This window comes from Pan troglodytes, chromosome 8, assembly GCF_028858775.2.
Source record: "Pan troglodytes isolate AG18354 chromosome 8, NHGRI_mPanTro3-v2.0_pri, whole genome shotgun sequence".
Lineage (NCBI taxonomy): Eukaryota > Metazoa > Chordata > Mammalia > Primates > Hominidae > Pan > Pan troglodytes.
In genome coordinates this window covers 99,992,227-100,009,199 of record NC_072406.2, presented here as the reverse complement: position 1 = coordinate 100,009,199, position 16,973 = coordinate 99,992,227, and the positions used below count along the sequence as shown (strand labels likewise).

Below are 16,973 nucleotides of genomic sequence, written 5' to 3'. Positions count from 1 at the left end.
GAAAGTCTTGGAACTCAAGAATTGAATATGCTCATAACTGCATCATTAAGTGTAATTCTTGTTCATTCAAATCTTTCTTTTTTTCTTTTCTCTCTTTTCTTTTCTTTTTGAGATGGGGTCTCACTGTGTCACCCAAGTTGAAATGCAGTGGCATGATCTTGGCTCACTGCAACTTCCGCCTCCCAGGCTCAAGTGATCCTCCCACCTGAGCCTCCTGAGTAGCTGGGACCACAGGCATGTGCCACTACGCCTGGCTCTTTTTTTATATTTTTGGTAATGATGGTGTTTCACCATGTTGCTCAGGCTGGTCTTGAACTCCTGAGTTCAAGTTCTTCACCTGCGTTGGCCTCCTAGAGTGCTGGGATTACAGGCATGAGCCATTGTGCCCAGCTAGTGCAAATATTTCTGTCATGCTTAAGGCTTGTTAAAGGTGATTCGGATGGAGTGTAAATAATTTACAGTGAGAGATATATGTGTGTGTTACTATGGCGTTCAGATCCAAATTTCACGAGATAGCTTATTTTCATCTAGCAGAAACTCTTATCTAATGCATTGCCAAAACTATATGGGTTTGATATGTTGTTAGTCAAGACTTAAATTATTAGTCACATTGATTTTTCAAAAAAGTGGATCTTTAAAAATATCAAAATAGCATTATGTATGTTTAAATTATAATGCTTATAATCTTTCTAAATTTGCAGCTATATCAATAAAGTGCATTAATTTACATATCAAAGGTAACTGAAGCCTGTACCTGTGCATTTTTATGAACTACATAATTTTTGTTTCTGGTAAGTGGAGGATGACAGTTAACAGCAAAAATGACATGTTCTTTTATTATTAAAACAACAAAGCTATTAGGTATTTCTTTTTGTTTTCTGAAATAACAACACTGCTTATAGTTTTTCCTAACAAAACACTCAGTTTATTGTGATTTCCCCCCTGCCCCAAAAAAACCTTTGAATGATTATTTGAGCCCAGATCAAAAATGTATGGCTATAGTTGGATTAGTTAAGTCTTTACTACCCTCTTCCAGGTTATTTGTAGTCTGAACAAAAAATGACTTTTCTGCATTTTTAGTTCTCAATTTGACAATGCTAGTGAATTTAGGAAAGTAAAATACCTTTTATATGCTGTTGGAGAAAGCTTCTTTTTTTATAGTGTTATCTTAGACCAGGTAATTGGGTGATTTCTCCAGTTGGACTTGGTTTAAAGACCCATTTAGCAGAGTGGATACCAAATTATGCAGGGAATACTTCAAAAGTTATATGTAAATTTGCTTCTTATTTGAAAGCATTGTCCAATTTAAAAGTTACATGAATATTTTCTGATTATATAAAGTTTTGCTATTTGAACTTTTTCACCTTTATGTCTGGACAATTTTTAATCAAGAATAACAGTTTTGAAGATCATTAATTTACTTTTTGACCCTCAATATAAATTGGATATTGGTGTATAGAAGCAGAGTGTAAAATCAGATGCATCCTTGTTTGTTCCATTTTGGGACTGGAACTAGGTTACCTAGGTTAGAGTTATTGACAATTTTATGTTATCCTTAGACAGTTTATTGCTATCTGAGCTGAAAGTGATCACTGCTTCACACAGACTACAAAAAGATAATGGGAGAGTGACTGCAGTATCCATGCAGTGCATGAGGTCATATGTAACTATTGTGTATAGATATAAAGTTGAAGCTAATGCACACCATGATGCCGCTAATTGGTGACAGGGAAATGGGGGCACACATAAGATATTGACGGTTATATTTAAAAAGTGATTTTTTTCCCTCAAACGTCTAAAAATTTACAACAGTTAAAATTCCAACAAAATCCATCTGAATGCCATATGGCTTCCTCTGTAAACTTTCTGAATTCTGTATTGTTATTTTGGTATATAAATTTTATTACATTTGTGAATGTTATACTTCATGTTTTGGTGCATTCTTTAAATTGTGAATAACCTAAGGAAAAAAATAATTTTAAAAATAGATTTTCTGTTATAAAGACCCATATTCTTCTCAAGTACTTTATATTTAAGTAGATTTAATTTATATAGATGTCTATTTTTGCACCATTTGGACAAATTTTATGTTAAAGCCAATAAACAGTTGTCCAAAAAAGAAAAATAGGCACTAATAAGGTGGAATATTTGTCACAAATGAGGATTATCTCAAATTTAGATTTGTGTATCCCAGTACTTTTTTTGTTCCTTATCCTTTTTTTTGGAGACAGAGTCTTACTGTCACCAGGCTGGAGTGTGTAACCATAGCCCACTGCTGCAGCCTCCTGGGCTCAAATGATCCTCCTGCCTCTGGGTCCTGAGTAGCTGGAACTGCAAGGCATGTACCACCATGCCTGCCTAATGTTTTAATTTTTTGTAGAGACAGGGTCTCACTTTGTGGCCCAGGTTGGTCTTGAATTCCTGGGCTCGTTATCCTCCTGCCTCAGCATCCCAAAGTGTTGAGATTACAGGTGTGAACCACTGTGCCCATCCTCTTCCTAAATCTTTTATTTGCATGTAGCACTTACTAAGTAAAGCCATTACCAAAAACATCCGTCTTAAAAAGGGGTTTAAATTTTTAAGCCTCTATAAAGCTTAAGATAATAAACACAGTTTTTATTTGTTGAAGTTGGTTATAAAAGTATCAGATTAAGCTCAAAGAACTAATTTAAAGGTTGCAAAGCTAATAATAAAAGCTAAATGCCTCACATTCATTGCAGTACTCATTTGTCACCCATCGTAATTATTATCACTGTGGAGACCATTTTAGGAAAGTATATAGAAAAGGTGCCACTCTAAATAACGTTATCTCTAGACTCACTGATAATTTGTCAGACAAGCCAATCTGAATTTTAGTGTAACTTTTTTTTTTTTTTGAGACGGAGTCTCGCCCTGTTGCCCACCCCGGAGTGCAATGGCGCGATCTTGGCTCACTGCAACCTCTGCCTCCCGGGTTTAAGAGATTCTTCTAACTCAGCCTCCCGAGTAGCTGGGATTACAGGCGTGCACCACCATGCCTGGCTAATTTTTTATATTTTGGTAGAGTCGGGGTTTCACCGTATTAGCCAGGATGGTCTCGATCTCCTCACCTCGTGATCTGCCCGCCTCGCCCTCCCAAAGTGCTGGGATTACAGGCGTGAGCCACAGGAATGGGGATAAAGCAGTTTACTGAATAACTATAAGGCGAACACACTTATGTAACTACTACCCAGGTCAAGAAGGGAATATTGACAGCTTGTGTACCTTCTCTGTTACAGCCTGTCCCCAGAAAGTTAGGATAGCCACAAGCTTTCTTTGCATATTAAATCTTTAGGCACTCCAGACACTCATAACTGCTCAGTTAATAACACTAATTGTAATCCTTGAAGAGGAAAAACTTAATCCTGCTAAGAAGTAACAAAACCGAACTACTAGAAGGGAAATATTCCAAGTGATAGATGAATAATTTGAATCAAACACAACATTCTAAAATCTCTGAATATGTTTATGAAGTGGTAGAGTAGCTACAAAGTCAACAAAATATGGAGGCTTTTGCATAAATACTTTGTTCTAAAAACCTTGAAATTTAGTTTTTAAGAAAGTACCAAGTGTAACAATATAAAAACCCAGAGATTTAAGTAACATGTGTATAAAAGTTTTATAATGGATATGCATTCTATATTAAATTATGTGATCAAAATGATGAAATTAATAATTCCAAGTATCTGCAAACAGGTGGTTTTAGATTACTATTCTTTATTGTTTCATATGAGCCATCCAAAAGAAAAATGTCAGTAGAAGATTCAAATTATAACTGACTTAACCAAATTTTAAGCACCTAAGTGAACTTAATTAAAATTTGCAGAATGCTTGAAAATACAATTAACATGTATTGGTAAAGCTTATGGATTTAAATTTAAAAGTCAGCTTTAGAAAAGTTTAGTTTCATATGATTAAACTTAGATTAGTTGCTGTTAGAACTTGAATCTTCAAGAATTATAAAGACCAGTAGAAAATTCTATGTATGCTTGAGGAAGAGCTTGAACATTATTTTGAAGTGTTTGATGTGAAAAATAAAATTGCTAGAGTTATGGAATCAGGTGCAGATTTCTTTTTTTTTTTTTTAATTGAGATATTTTTGGGAATTTTCATACAAAATTATTTTTCCTCTCATTTTGAATTTTATTTTTATTATATATAAGAAAATTTTGGACTCCTCCAGATCCCTTCCAGTTCACCCTAGCATGCCATCTATATAGATGGCATTTTCAAAAATACTGTTTCATAGGAAAAGTTGAGCTTTGAATTAAACAAATATTTTGAGAGGTCTGCCTATTACAGTTTTTGTTAGGGCTGTCTGTAGATGGTTTATTTTAATAACCATCTTAGTACTAAGTTTAGGTGCCAAATCATGTAGTACTGAGTTTAGTAATTTGGTAAAATTATAATTTTAGTATTATATATTTAGTATTATTATATATTTAATATTATTAAATTTAGAAAATGCTATCTCATTTTAGTTGAGAAACAGTTGGTGGTGGTTCCCAAAATGTTCAAGATCCCAACCTCTAGATCCCTTGTATTTAAAGTGTTACCTTAAATTGTATTTAGCAGCAAAATGCTGTTAATGGAGACCATAGGTTAATAATATAGTTTTATTCTTTGGAAATTAAAACAGGAGTGACTGATAATTTCTGTTTCTTTTAGGAAAAGATTGTTTGGAAAAAGGCACATGTCCTTTGGCTAAAACTTAATCTGTGAGCAACAGCAAAACAGTGTTTGCCACAATCTGTTTTGAAGTTGTTTACCTTCTGTAGGCTAATATCAAAGCACTATGGTGCTTTGTTTGCTTGTGAAGGTGGAGGGCCTTAGATGATTTTGTTTATCAACTGTTGATAAAGTGGTATGAATTTGGATGTCAAGGTGAGCATTTAAACTGAACCTTTTCATGAAGGGAGAGGGCACAGGATGCTGTAATCCCCAAATACATGCTCTTAACTGACACTGAGCTTAGAACATGGCATCTTCCTTTCTTCTATCTTACCTACTATAAACAAGATTAAATAAAAGCAGAATTGAATATTGGGAAAGTTTTTTGTGGAAGGAATTACTATTCTATTGATTATCATATAAATTAAAGCAAATATCCCCTTAAAGGTAATAAATAACATATTCATTTCCAGGTGTTCTTCTCTATGGGCCTCCAGGCTGTGGTAAAACGTTGATTGCCAAGGCCACAGCCAAAGAAGCAGGCTGTCGATTTATTAACCTTCAGCCTTCGACACTGACCGATAAGTGGTATGGAGAATCTCAGAAATTGGCTGCTGCTGTCTTCTCCCTTGCCATAAAGCTACAACCATCCATCATCTTTATAGATGAAATAGGTATGCTATGTTTTCTATATGAGTATTTTTAAAGGCCATTTTTAGAGATATTTAGATAACCAGATTTAGTTTTTAACATTTATTAGGCCATGTTAATAAAACAAAGAACATAACCAACATCATAATATGCTATGTATAATTTCTGTGTTGTAGAATGAACCATAGACTATATACTCCCCTACTTGATAGATAGGTTTTTCTGTCTTTTCTCTGTTACAAACAGTATGCAGTAGATATCCATGTACATGTTTTCTCATGTATATATGTTTGCCCGGGAAAGATACCTAGAAGTTGAATCATTTGGTTGTGTGATATATCTATCTTCAACCTCACTAGGATTACCAGTTCTTTAGTTATTATACCTATTTATGTTTTCCTGCTTGGTAGTAAACTTGGGCATCTTTTAGCATGTTGATTAGCCATTTGGGTTTTCTTATTTGTGAATTGTCAATATTTCTTTGGAGTTATTTGTAGTTTTCTTTTGTTGATGTTTATTATGATTACACCTATTTTCTAGTCTATCTTTTTTCTGATAGTTTTTTTTTTACAGTTTATTATTTGGCTATAGTCAGTATTTTTCCTTTGTGGTTTATACGTTTTGTATCTGGTTTACAAATACCTTCACTATCCCCATAAATGTTCTCTTTTTAAAAATTATATATAACATGAGATAGGAATCTAATTTCATTCTTTTCCAAAAAGACAGCAAACTAGACTATCCTTTGCTGTATGTCATGACTTTTATATTAATGGACTCTTGCTATATTTTATGGATCAATATTTTTGTTCTGTTCCTGGTACGATGTATATATAAATATATATAGTTATACTAATACAGTATTATTAGTATTGGGATATATATTTATATAGCTTTATTACTGTAGTTTTGAATTATATTTTATTATAGTTAAATTTAGTATGATAGGCTATGTAAATATGTAGAGAGAAAAATAGATACAAATATGTAGTATAGCTTTGTTTTGGTTACTTGTTTGCTTTATGTATCTTTTCTCATCAATTTACTCCAGTTATTTTGGTGTGCGTCTTGAACAGAGGAATATATAGCTAGTTTATTTTGTTTTTTTTTTTTTAAGACAGCATCTCACTCTGTTACCCAGGCTGGAATGCAGTGGCGTGATCATGGCTCACTGCAGCCTCAACCTCCCCCAGCTCAAGTGAACCTTCCACCTCAGCCTCCTGAGTAGCTGGGACCACAGGTGTGTGCTACCACACACCACTAATTTTTGTAGAGTCAGGGTTTCTCCATGTTGCCCAGGATGGTCTAAAACTCTTGGGGCCAAGCAATCTGCCCTGCCTTGGCCTCCCAAAGCATTGTGATTACAGGTGTGTCCACCACACCTGGCCTATTAGCTAGATTGACTAAAAATTTTAATCTAAGCTTCTCTTTAACTGGGAAGTGTGATTAGTTTGATTTTGTTATGATAGCTGAGATAATTCAGATTTCTTTTTTTTTTTTTTTCACGCTCTGTCACGGCTGGATTGCAGTGGCACAACCATGACTCACTGCAGCCTTGACCTCCCCGGCTCAAGTGATCCTCCTGCCTCAACCTTTCAAGTAGCTGAGAATACAGGCGTGTACCACCATGCCCTGCTAATGTTTTAATTTTTTTGTAGAGACGAAGTCTCACTATGTTGCCTAGGTTGGTCCCCAACTCCTGGGGTCCAATGATCCTCCTGCCTCAGCCTCCTAAAGTGCTGGGATTATAACACCTAGCTGATTTACTTCTGCTATATTATTTTTTGCTTTTAATTTACCAGTCTAGTAGACTTTTTTGCTTTATTCCCTTTTTCTTGCTACAGGTTTAGAAGTTATACGTTCTTTTACTTTAGTGAAACGTTTAGAATATCAACTTAAAAGTCAAGGGTAATCTCTACCTTCCTTCCAAATAATTCACAGAGAACTTAGAACTCTTAGGTAATAATAATATCTCATCTCTTACATGTTATTGTTAAACATTTTATTTTTCTTCTACCTTCAATATTAATTGCTATTTTATACTGGCATTGCTTGTTTAGTGCCACGTTTGCTAGGTTTTTTGCTCACCATTGCTTCTTTGATCTTGTCTTTTCTGGATTTAACTTTGTTTTTACTGAAGTCTTTCAAAGTTCTTTCAGCAAAGGTTGTACAAAGAGTAGATTCTTTCTGTGTGTGAACATGTGTTAATTCTACTTTCTCTCTTAAATGATACAGAATCACATTCAGCGTCTTAAAGCTACAATTCCATTGCATTCTAATGTTTTTAATCTTGTTGCTTTTGAGAATTCTCCTTATTGCCCTATATTTGTAAGTAATCTATCCTTTCTCTCTAGTTGCTGTTAGATTTTCATGTCATTCTGCTATTTAAGTATGGTTTTTTTCTAGGTCTGCATTTATTTTCATTTAGCCTGCTAAGCCACTTATCTGAGGATGTGTGACTTTCATTAATTCTGGAGGATTTCTCAGCCATTGTATATATTTGCATGTTGCAATGTTCCCATTAAAAAAAAAACAATTCTCAGGCCAGGTGTGGTGGCTCACATCTGTAATCCCAGCACTTGGAGAGGCCAAGGCAGGAGGTTTCCTTGAGTCCAGTAATTTGAGACCAGCCTGGGCAACATGTGAGACCCCATATCTACAAAAAAAATACAAAAATTAGCCGGGTGTGGTAACGCATGCCTCTAGTCCCAGCTACTTGGGAGGCTGAGGTGAGAGGATCACTTGAGCCCAGGAGATTGAGGATATTCAGTGAGCATAGGTCATGCCACTGCACTGCAGCCTGGGCAACAGAGCAAGACCCCATCTTCAAAAAAAAAAATTCTTCATCTCTTCCATTTTGAGTCATTTCTACAGTTTGTCATTTAGTTCTGTACAGTATTTCATCAATTCTAAGACATACTGTTTTGTTTTTTACATTTTAACATCTTCGAAATTAGGATAGCATGTTACAATTGAGTTGGCAGCATTTTAAGTTTCTTGTTGGTACACAAAATAGTGGTACAACTTAAAAATAATTCAATTTTTGAGTAGATTATAAAGGCAATTCTTTCCTTGGCTATATTTAATCTTTCAACTATTGGGTTTGTTTTTTGTTGATTATATTTGAACTTTGGAAGTTCTGTTTGGTTCTTTATAAAATGTTTCCCTTTTTTTACTGTAGCTTGTTATTTTAGAATTTCAATCCCTTTTATATCTTTAGAATTTTAAACATACTATTTTTGTGTAGTTTTTGAATTGCTCTTTTCTGAAATTCTAATTTTACTTTATGTTGACTTTTTTTTAATAGTGGTTTGTTTCCTTGTGTCATTTGTAACATTAGATGGCTTTAGGCTTGTTTTTATATGAGAATTCTTTTTTGCCTAAGAAGATCCAGGGTACTTTTTCTGTCCTCAGCTTAGAACTTCAGGGGTCTGATCGTTCAAAACCAATTTTAGATAATTTCTCAGTTTGTGTGTTCCCAGACTGAATGGTGGTACAAATTTGACTTCATACCTGAAAGAGACTCCCCATGGTCCTAGTTTTTTGTGTAAGGAGGACATTTTTACCCCTCAGAGCCCAGGCAAAGATGGACAAGTTTCCTTGTACAGTGACGAGCAAAATTTTTTTTTCTTGTCTACACTTTCTGTGAGTGTTAATCCTTCCAAGCATCTTGGCTTCAGCCTGTATGTGGATGTTAACAACAAAGCAGAACCTTTTGATGCTGTATATGTCTATATGCATACCTGCTGTGTATACAAACACAACAGACGGTAGCATAATCACATCAAGGTTTTCCAACTCTTATGTTCAGTTCCACTTTTTTTTGAACTCTGGGATTTTTTTTCTTTGTTTCTTGCAACCTCATATCTTCATTAACCTTTTCTAAAATACATTAATAGTCTTTATTTTTAATAATGGTTTTAAGTTTGCAGAATTGAGCAGAAATCATATAGAGAGTTCCCATATGCCCCCCAGATATATAGTTTCTCCTAGTATTAATACTAGCATGAGACATTTAATAATGAACCAGTATTGATACATTGTAATTAACCAAAGTCCATAGTTTAAGGTTCATTCTTTGTGTTGCACAGTTCTTTGGGCTTTGACAAAGCATAATGTTTTTTATTTATCATTACAGTCTCATACACAATAGTATCAAATATTTGTCCTTCCCTTTTCCTCCCAAACTGCTAGCATCCGCTGATCTTTTTTTACTGTCTCTATAGTTTTACCTTTTCTGTAATGTTACAGTTGGAATCATACATTATGTAATCTTTTCAGACTGGCTTCTTTCCCTTAGCAATATGCATTTAAGTTTCCTCCACATCTTTTCATGATTTGATAGCTTATTTTTATTGCTAAATAATATTCTATTATGTAGATGTACCACAGTTAGTTTTTCCTTTCGTCTATTAAAATGACACCTTGTTTTGGGCAATTAGGAGTAATGCTGCTGACAGCATCATGTGTAGGTTTTCCTGTGGACACAGGTTGCATCTCAACTGGGTGAAATACCTAAGAGTACCACAGCTTGATCATATGGTAAAACAGTGTTTAGTTTTGTAAGACACTAGCAAACTGTCTTCCAAAGTGGCTGTACCATTTTGCATTTCCACCAGCAATAACTGAGGTTCCTATTGGTATACATCTTCTCTAGCATTTGGTTTTATTAATTTTGGGGATTTTTAGCTATTGTAATAGATATATAGGTATCTAATAGTTTCCCATTTTTAAAATTTGCATTTTCATAATGACATGATGTTGAACATTGTTTCATATGCTTATTTGTCATCTGTGTATCTTTGTTGAGGTGTCTGTTCAAATGTTTTGCCCATTTTGAAACAATTGTAATATTTTTTATTGTTTGATTTTTTAATTTTTTATTGATACATAATAATTGTACATATGTATGAGGCACGTATGCAATGAGCAAATCAGGCTAATTGGCATATCCATCACCTCAAAGATTTATCATTTATTTGTGTTGGGAACAACAATTAGGTTATTATCTTATTGTTGAACTTTAAGAGTTCTTTTTATATTTTGGGTACAAGTCCTTTACCAGGTATGTGTTTGCAAATATTTTTTGCCAGTCTGTGGCTTGTCATTTCATTTCCTTAGCAGTATCTTTCACATAGCACGAATTTTATTTTATTTATTTTGTTTTATTTTATTTTATATATTTTTTGAGACAGAGTTTCACTCTTGTTGCCCAGGCTGGAGTGCAGTGGCACGACCTCAGCTCTCTGCAACCTCTGTCTCCTGGATTCAAGTGATTCTCCTGCCTCAGCCTCCCAAGTAGCTGGGATTATAGGCATTCGCCACCATGCCCAGCCAATTTTGTATTTTTAGTAGAGATGAGGTTTCACCATGTTAGTCGGGCTGGTCTCAAACTCCTGACCTCAAGTGATCCACCCACCTCGGCCTCCCAAAGTGCCACCATGCCCAGCCAGGAATTTTAAGTCCAACTTACACATTTATTTTTGATGGATCATGCTTTTGGTGTTAGACATAAAAATTAATCAAGTCCAAGGTCACCTAGATTTTCTTCTATATTATTTCCTAGAAGTTTTATAGTTTTGTGTTTTACATGTATATTCGTGATCCATTTTGTGTTAATTTTTGTGAAAATTACAGTCTGTGTTGGTCCGTTTTTTTGCCGATGAATGTCCACTTGCTCCAGCACCATTTGTCAGATGTGCATTTACTTTTATAAAAAAAAAATCTATCCAATTTTTTGTTTGTGTTTGCAGATACAGATTGAACATCTGTAATCCAAAAATCCAAGATACAAAGTACTCCAAAATTCGAAAGTTTTTGAGCACCAACATGATGCCACAAGTGGAAAACTTTCATGCCTGACCTCATATAACAGATTGTGGTCAAAACTCAGTCAAAACTTTGTTTCATGCACAAAATTATGTAAAATACTGTATTAAATTACCTTCATTCTATGTGTATAAGGTATATATGAAACATAGATGAATTTCATATCCGGACTTGGGTTCTATCCCCAAGATATCATATCATTATGTATATGCAAATATTCCAAAATCTGAAATTTGAAACACTTCTGGTCCTCAGCATCTTGGATAAGGGAGGGATACTCAACCTGTGTCATTTTCTATTTTTTGATCATTCCGAGTCCTTATATGTATAGTATGTTTCTTCTAAGCAAGCACATAGTTGTTTAAACAAAATTTTTTTTTGAATAGAGGAGGGGTTTTGCCATGTTGCCAAGCCTGGTCTCGAACCCCTGGCTTGAGTGATCTGCCTGCCTTGAGTTTTTTTTTTTTTTTTTTTAATTTATTCTAATATCTTAGTCATGTATTTGGAGACTTTAATCCACTCACAATTTAATGATGGATGTAATTATTTATACATATCTAGCATTTTTTCATATTATTTTAAGTAACCATCTTGCCAAAACCACTTAGTGAAGATTAGGAAGATTAAGTAGGCAGTTGAATTTTAAAATTTATCTTTAAAAATTAGGCAGTTTTAAAATGACTGGTTTTTCCACCTTCAGAATAGATGGGTTAGTTTGAATTATAGTCCAATGATAGGACAGATTTTACAAAATTAAACTTTAAATAAATCTAGGATATATATTTGCCATTGCAGGACTCTCATATGTCATGGTAATGTGTTTTTGCTGAAATTACTTTTTATAAAAAATGCTTTTTTGAAGTGTGGACATAGCACATTACAAGATATTTTTGTGCCACTTGCATGTATGATCGACAAAGTTTGTGTTGTAGTTTCAATGCTAAAATGTAATAGTTATTCAGAAATAAAAGTGATTTATAGGGATATAAGACAAAACATTTGAAATGGGGATTGTACTAGAAAATCCTAGATTTATTTTTACTGTTTTTTTTTTAATTATTTGGATGTAGCACCTTTCAGTCTTATATTCTAAAATAAAATTGTTTTCCCCTTTTTTTAAAAAAGCATTTCATGTTCATTGTAGATAATTTGGAAGACAGAAAATAATTTAAAAGAGAAAGTTAAACTTGTCCTTAAATCCATCCCTGAGCTATAATACAACGTAATTAGCATTTTGGTATATTTCCATAAAAGCTTTTTTTACCTTGTATAACATATGTATGTACATTCCAGCATATATGTTTTAAATCATTTTCTGTCCTACATTTTTCGGCTTAATAGTGTTTTGCTCATTTTTCCATGTCGTTTTTATTTATTAACAGGAAACTGCATGAGAAAAAAGTATGCAACATAACTAAGAGCACATAGGGTTCAGGTGACCTAGAAAGTTAGAGGCAAAACACACAGGCTTTCATCTGAGATTCCACGTAACTCTTCCAGCCTCTCAGTACTAGATCCTTCATTTTTCTTACATATGTTGTCATGAATGTATTTTTAGAGAAGAAACGAAAATTATGAATGATTGTGTTTTAATTTGCCTAATAATTTACCAAGTTTATTGTATCAGAATGTCTAAAACACATAGCCCAATTTTTTTGTAATCTTTCATAAAGTTTTCAGCTTTAAAACACTTTTTTTCTTTTCATTTTTCTTAATTGACATAATAATTGCACATATTTATGGGGTACAGAGTGACATTTCAATGATCACTATAGTATATAGTGATCAGACCAGGGTAATTAGAATACCCATCATCTAAAACGTTTATCATTTCAGTATGTTAGGAACATTTGAAATTACATAAAGAGTAAATAAAATAAGGCTAGGCATGGTGGCTCATGCCTGTAATCCCAGCACTTTGAGAGGCCAAGGCAGGAGAATCACTTGAGGCCAGGAGTTCAAGACCAGCCTTGACAACATAGTGAGACCTGTCTCTACAGAAAATAAAAAAAAAATTAGCTCGGCATGGTGGCACGTACCTGTAGTCCTAGCTACTCGAGAGGCTGAGGCAGGAGGATCACTTAAGCCTGGGAGTTCGAGGTTGCAATGCGCTGTAATTGCGCCATTGCACCCCAGCCTGGGCAACAGAGTGAGACCCTGTCTCAAAAAAAAGGGTAAATAATTAATTCTTAATTTCTAAGGTTAAGGACCTTTTACTTCTAGACTCCTTTCTACGAAACCGTTCAAGTTCTGACCATGAAGCTACAGCCATGATGAAAGCTCAGTTTATGAGTCTCTGGGATGGATTGGATACTGATCACAGCTGCCAGGTATTTGAATAAAATCTGCCCTCAACTTGTGTTGGTTTTTTTGTTCTTAATAGAAAATTTGCTGGGCTACTTACTATGCTTTTGTACAAACTTTTTTTTCATAATTATTTACACTTATGACTAAGTGATAAGGATCCAAAAGAATATGGTTTGTATAAACTTTATCCAATTTGAGGACTTCGTGTTTACCAAAACATTAGTAGATTGCCTAAATGCCTGAAACAGACGCAGCAGAAGAGAAAACACCAGAGTAAAGCCTGTCCTTGGAATTTTCAGAACCTACAGTGCTAAGGAGAGGAAGTGACTAGTGTCCGTGGGTATTGTGTACATTTTTTTAAAAAACTGTTCCTTCTGTTTTCCTCGATTCTTACTTTTGACTTTCACCATAATTCCTTATACTGTCAATTCTTAGTCACTTCCCTGATTTTCATTTGACAGAGTTCATTAGTAGCTGAAACTGACAACACTTTCTCACTTCCTGTCACCTATGCCTATCTTTAGGATCCCAATTTTATACGAGACAGACTTGTATCCTAGGCTTTTCCTCTTCCTCCTGTATGGCTGTGAAACCATAGCTTGTTCCCTGTTATGTGACCAAAGAGAAAGAGAGCTTTATTTTTCAGTTTTCCTCTTCAGGTTCCCAGTTTTCATTTAGTTTTTGGCCTCTGAATATTCTGTGCTTTCTTGTCAGCTTAGTGGTTTAAAAGAAAGTTAAAAAGAAGTTAATCTGGCATGTTTGTTTTTTCAGCCAGATTGCTGGAAATAAACATCCTAGAACCATTTTCCCTTTTTTTTTTTTTTTTTTTTTTAATGAATCACTTACTTATATCTCATGGAAAAGTTAACAGTGTTCTTTTGTTGTTTTAACTTTAGTATTTTCTCTTTTTTTTTTTTTTTTTGAGATGGAGTCTCGCTCTGTCACCCAGGCTGGAGTACAGTGGTGTGATGTCGGCTCACTGCAACCTCCGCCTTCCGGGTTCAAGCGATTCTCCTGCTTCAGCCTCCCAAGTAGCTGGGGTTACAGACGTGCACTACCATGCTCAGCTAATTTTTGTATTTTTAGTAGAGACTGGGTTTCACTATGTTGGCCAGGCTAGTCTTGAACTCCTGACCTCAACTGATCCACCCACCTCACCCTCCTGAAGTGCTGGGATTATAGGCATGAACCACTGCGCCCAGCCAACTTTAGTATTTCCTATTTTGTAATCTGTTTTTGCCTTTTTAAAAAAAGTATTATATTTAGAATTATTTAAAATTCAGTTATTTTTTCTTTAATTATTGTTCTCCATGTTTTATCTCCTTCTGGAATGCAAGTTGGATATATGTAGGACCTTATTTCTATTTCATGTTTTGTTTTGTTTTGTTGAGACAGGGTCTCACTCTGTTGCCTAGGTTGGAATGCAGTGGCGTGAACATGGCTCTCACCGCAACCTCAACCTCCTGGGCTCAAGCGATTCTCCTGCCTTAGCACCCCAAGTCTCTGGGACTACAGGTGCACGCCACCACACCTGGCTAATTTTGGTGTTTTTTTTGTAGAGACAGAGTTTCATTATCTTGCTCAGGCTGGTCTTGAACTCCTGAGCTCAAGCAGTCTGCCCGCTTTGGCCTCCCAAGTTTGGCTGGCATTACAGGTTAAGCCACTGTGCCTGGCCTATTTCATGTCTTTTTTAACGTCTCTTTCATATTTTCTGTCTTTCTGTGCTATGTCCTGGATAATTTCTTTTCCTTTCTTCTGGTTCATTTGAAGCTCTTCTACTATCTGACTCTTTCATTGAGCTTATTATTTCAAGTATTATATTTTTCAGTTTTAGAAATTCTTAGATTGTTTTTCAAATCTACCAGGTCAGTTTTGATAGACTCTTGCTTATTACTCATGTTTCTAATTGGATTAGAAAATCAGAACCCTGGCATCAACAAGCTGAGTAGCCTTGGCCAGATTTCATAATCACTCTGTATCTGTATAGAGGGAATAATATCTATAAAAAGGGAGGAATATTACCTACCTCAGAACTGTTATGAGGAATTAACCTGAGTTAAGTACATAGGCTTTACCTCCAGCCTTAGCTTAATTCGTTTACTTCTTTGCAAAATTGTAGATTAATTTATTTGAGTCTTTTAAATATTTTCTTTTTGTGGCCAGAGGGTTTAAGGATCCCTTAAGCCCACCGCATTAGCATAAGTCAAAAGTCTGAACAACATCATTCTCAAGAAGAAAATTAAGCCACATGTCCTCCTTCTACATTATGTTTGTGAAAGTGTAGTTTTATTATGAGGAAAACAGCCTTTAGCTTTTGTTGAATGGTTCAAGAAAAAACATAACATAGATAAATTTAGGTAACATTAATAGAAACATTTTCATTAATAATTGGTTTTGATAAATCTATGCGGTTTATCAATGGGACTCATGTACAGGTTGCCAAAAACTAATTATTCTCCCTGAGAAATAATACTTAAAGCACTTAGACAATTGGATAGTTAGCACATGTAAGAGAAAATATCTTAATATTATGTACCCTGTCAGAGCATAGTGTTCAACTATTTTCAGCAGGGGATATAGAGGCAATTGGATGAAGATTCTCCAGAGCCACTTCATCTATAGCTCCACAGTATGATTCTGGTACAGCATAACTTAAAACAGAGTTTTCAGAACCAAAATTCCTTATTGCACTAATAGCAATTACTGTTTTCATTATGATGAGTTTTGATTTGAGAGAGCAAATGATGCTGCTTTTTTATTAAACTGCGGTCACTTTTTAACCTTTATTGTATTTTGGGGGCGGGGGTTAAAGTTGATATTATTAATTTTGAGTAATAGTTTTAGACATATTCTACTTTCATATGAACCAGTTAGCTCTTCTCTAGAATTGTCTTTTCTATGATTATGAAGAGAGCCCAGTACCCTAGCTAGCTTTCTTGTAATATGGTCACCAAGGAAATAGAAATAGAGAACGGCTCAATGAAACCGGTCACTGTTTCTGGAAACCTTGGTAACTGATGACATATTCTTCCTCTTGAGAGACATGAGACATAAAAGATAGTGTTTTTAGGGTATTCATTGATGAAGTTAAAGTTTTGGGATGTAAATTTAGGTCTGATTATTTTAAATGTGAAATGATAAAAAAATTATCTTCATGTTTTGTTTTAAAGAGTTTTTTTAAAACTTTTATTTTAAATTCAGGGGTATATGTGCAGGTTTGTTACATAGATAAATTTGTGTCTTGGGGAGTTCGTTGTACAGATTATTTCATACCCAGGTATTAAGCCTAGTATCCATTAGTTATTTTTCCTGATCCTTTCCCTCCTCCAGATGAAGCTGGAGGCCATGATTCTTAGCAAATGAAGGCAGGAACAGAAAATAAAGATTTTTTAAAAAGTTTGAACAACTAACACATAAAAGGAGCATTGATTTTGTTTCTTAAGTAGTAAAAAATTACTGTCACTTCCTGTTTTATATTTTAGCTCATTTGTCTTGAA

General features: G+C 34.6%; 1 protein-coding gene across 15 annotated transcripts in view; it reads left to right on the top strand.

The window, feature by feature from the left end:
* ATAD1 (ATPase family AAA domain containing 1) overlaps positions 1–16,973 on the top strand; it is an 88,149-nt gene that overhangs the window by 51,522 nt on the left and 19,654 nt on the right. For 11 of the 15 annotated variants that reach the window (XM_063780852.1, XM_016918815.4, XM_009458909.5 and 8 more), the window contains 2 exons: positions 5,163–5,363; positions 13,393–13,499. In XM_063780852.1, coding sequence (XP_063636922.1) covers positions 5,163–5,363; positions 13,393–13,499 — 308 coding nt within the window. Of the gene's footprint in view, positions 1–701; positions 792–5,162; positions 5,364–13,392; positions 13,500–16,973 lie in introns of all 15 variants that reach the window. The other 4 variants (XM_054659758.2, XM_063780858.1, XM_063780857.1 and 1 more) reach the window with 1 other exon arrangement.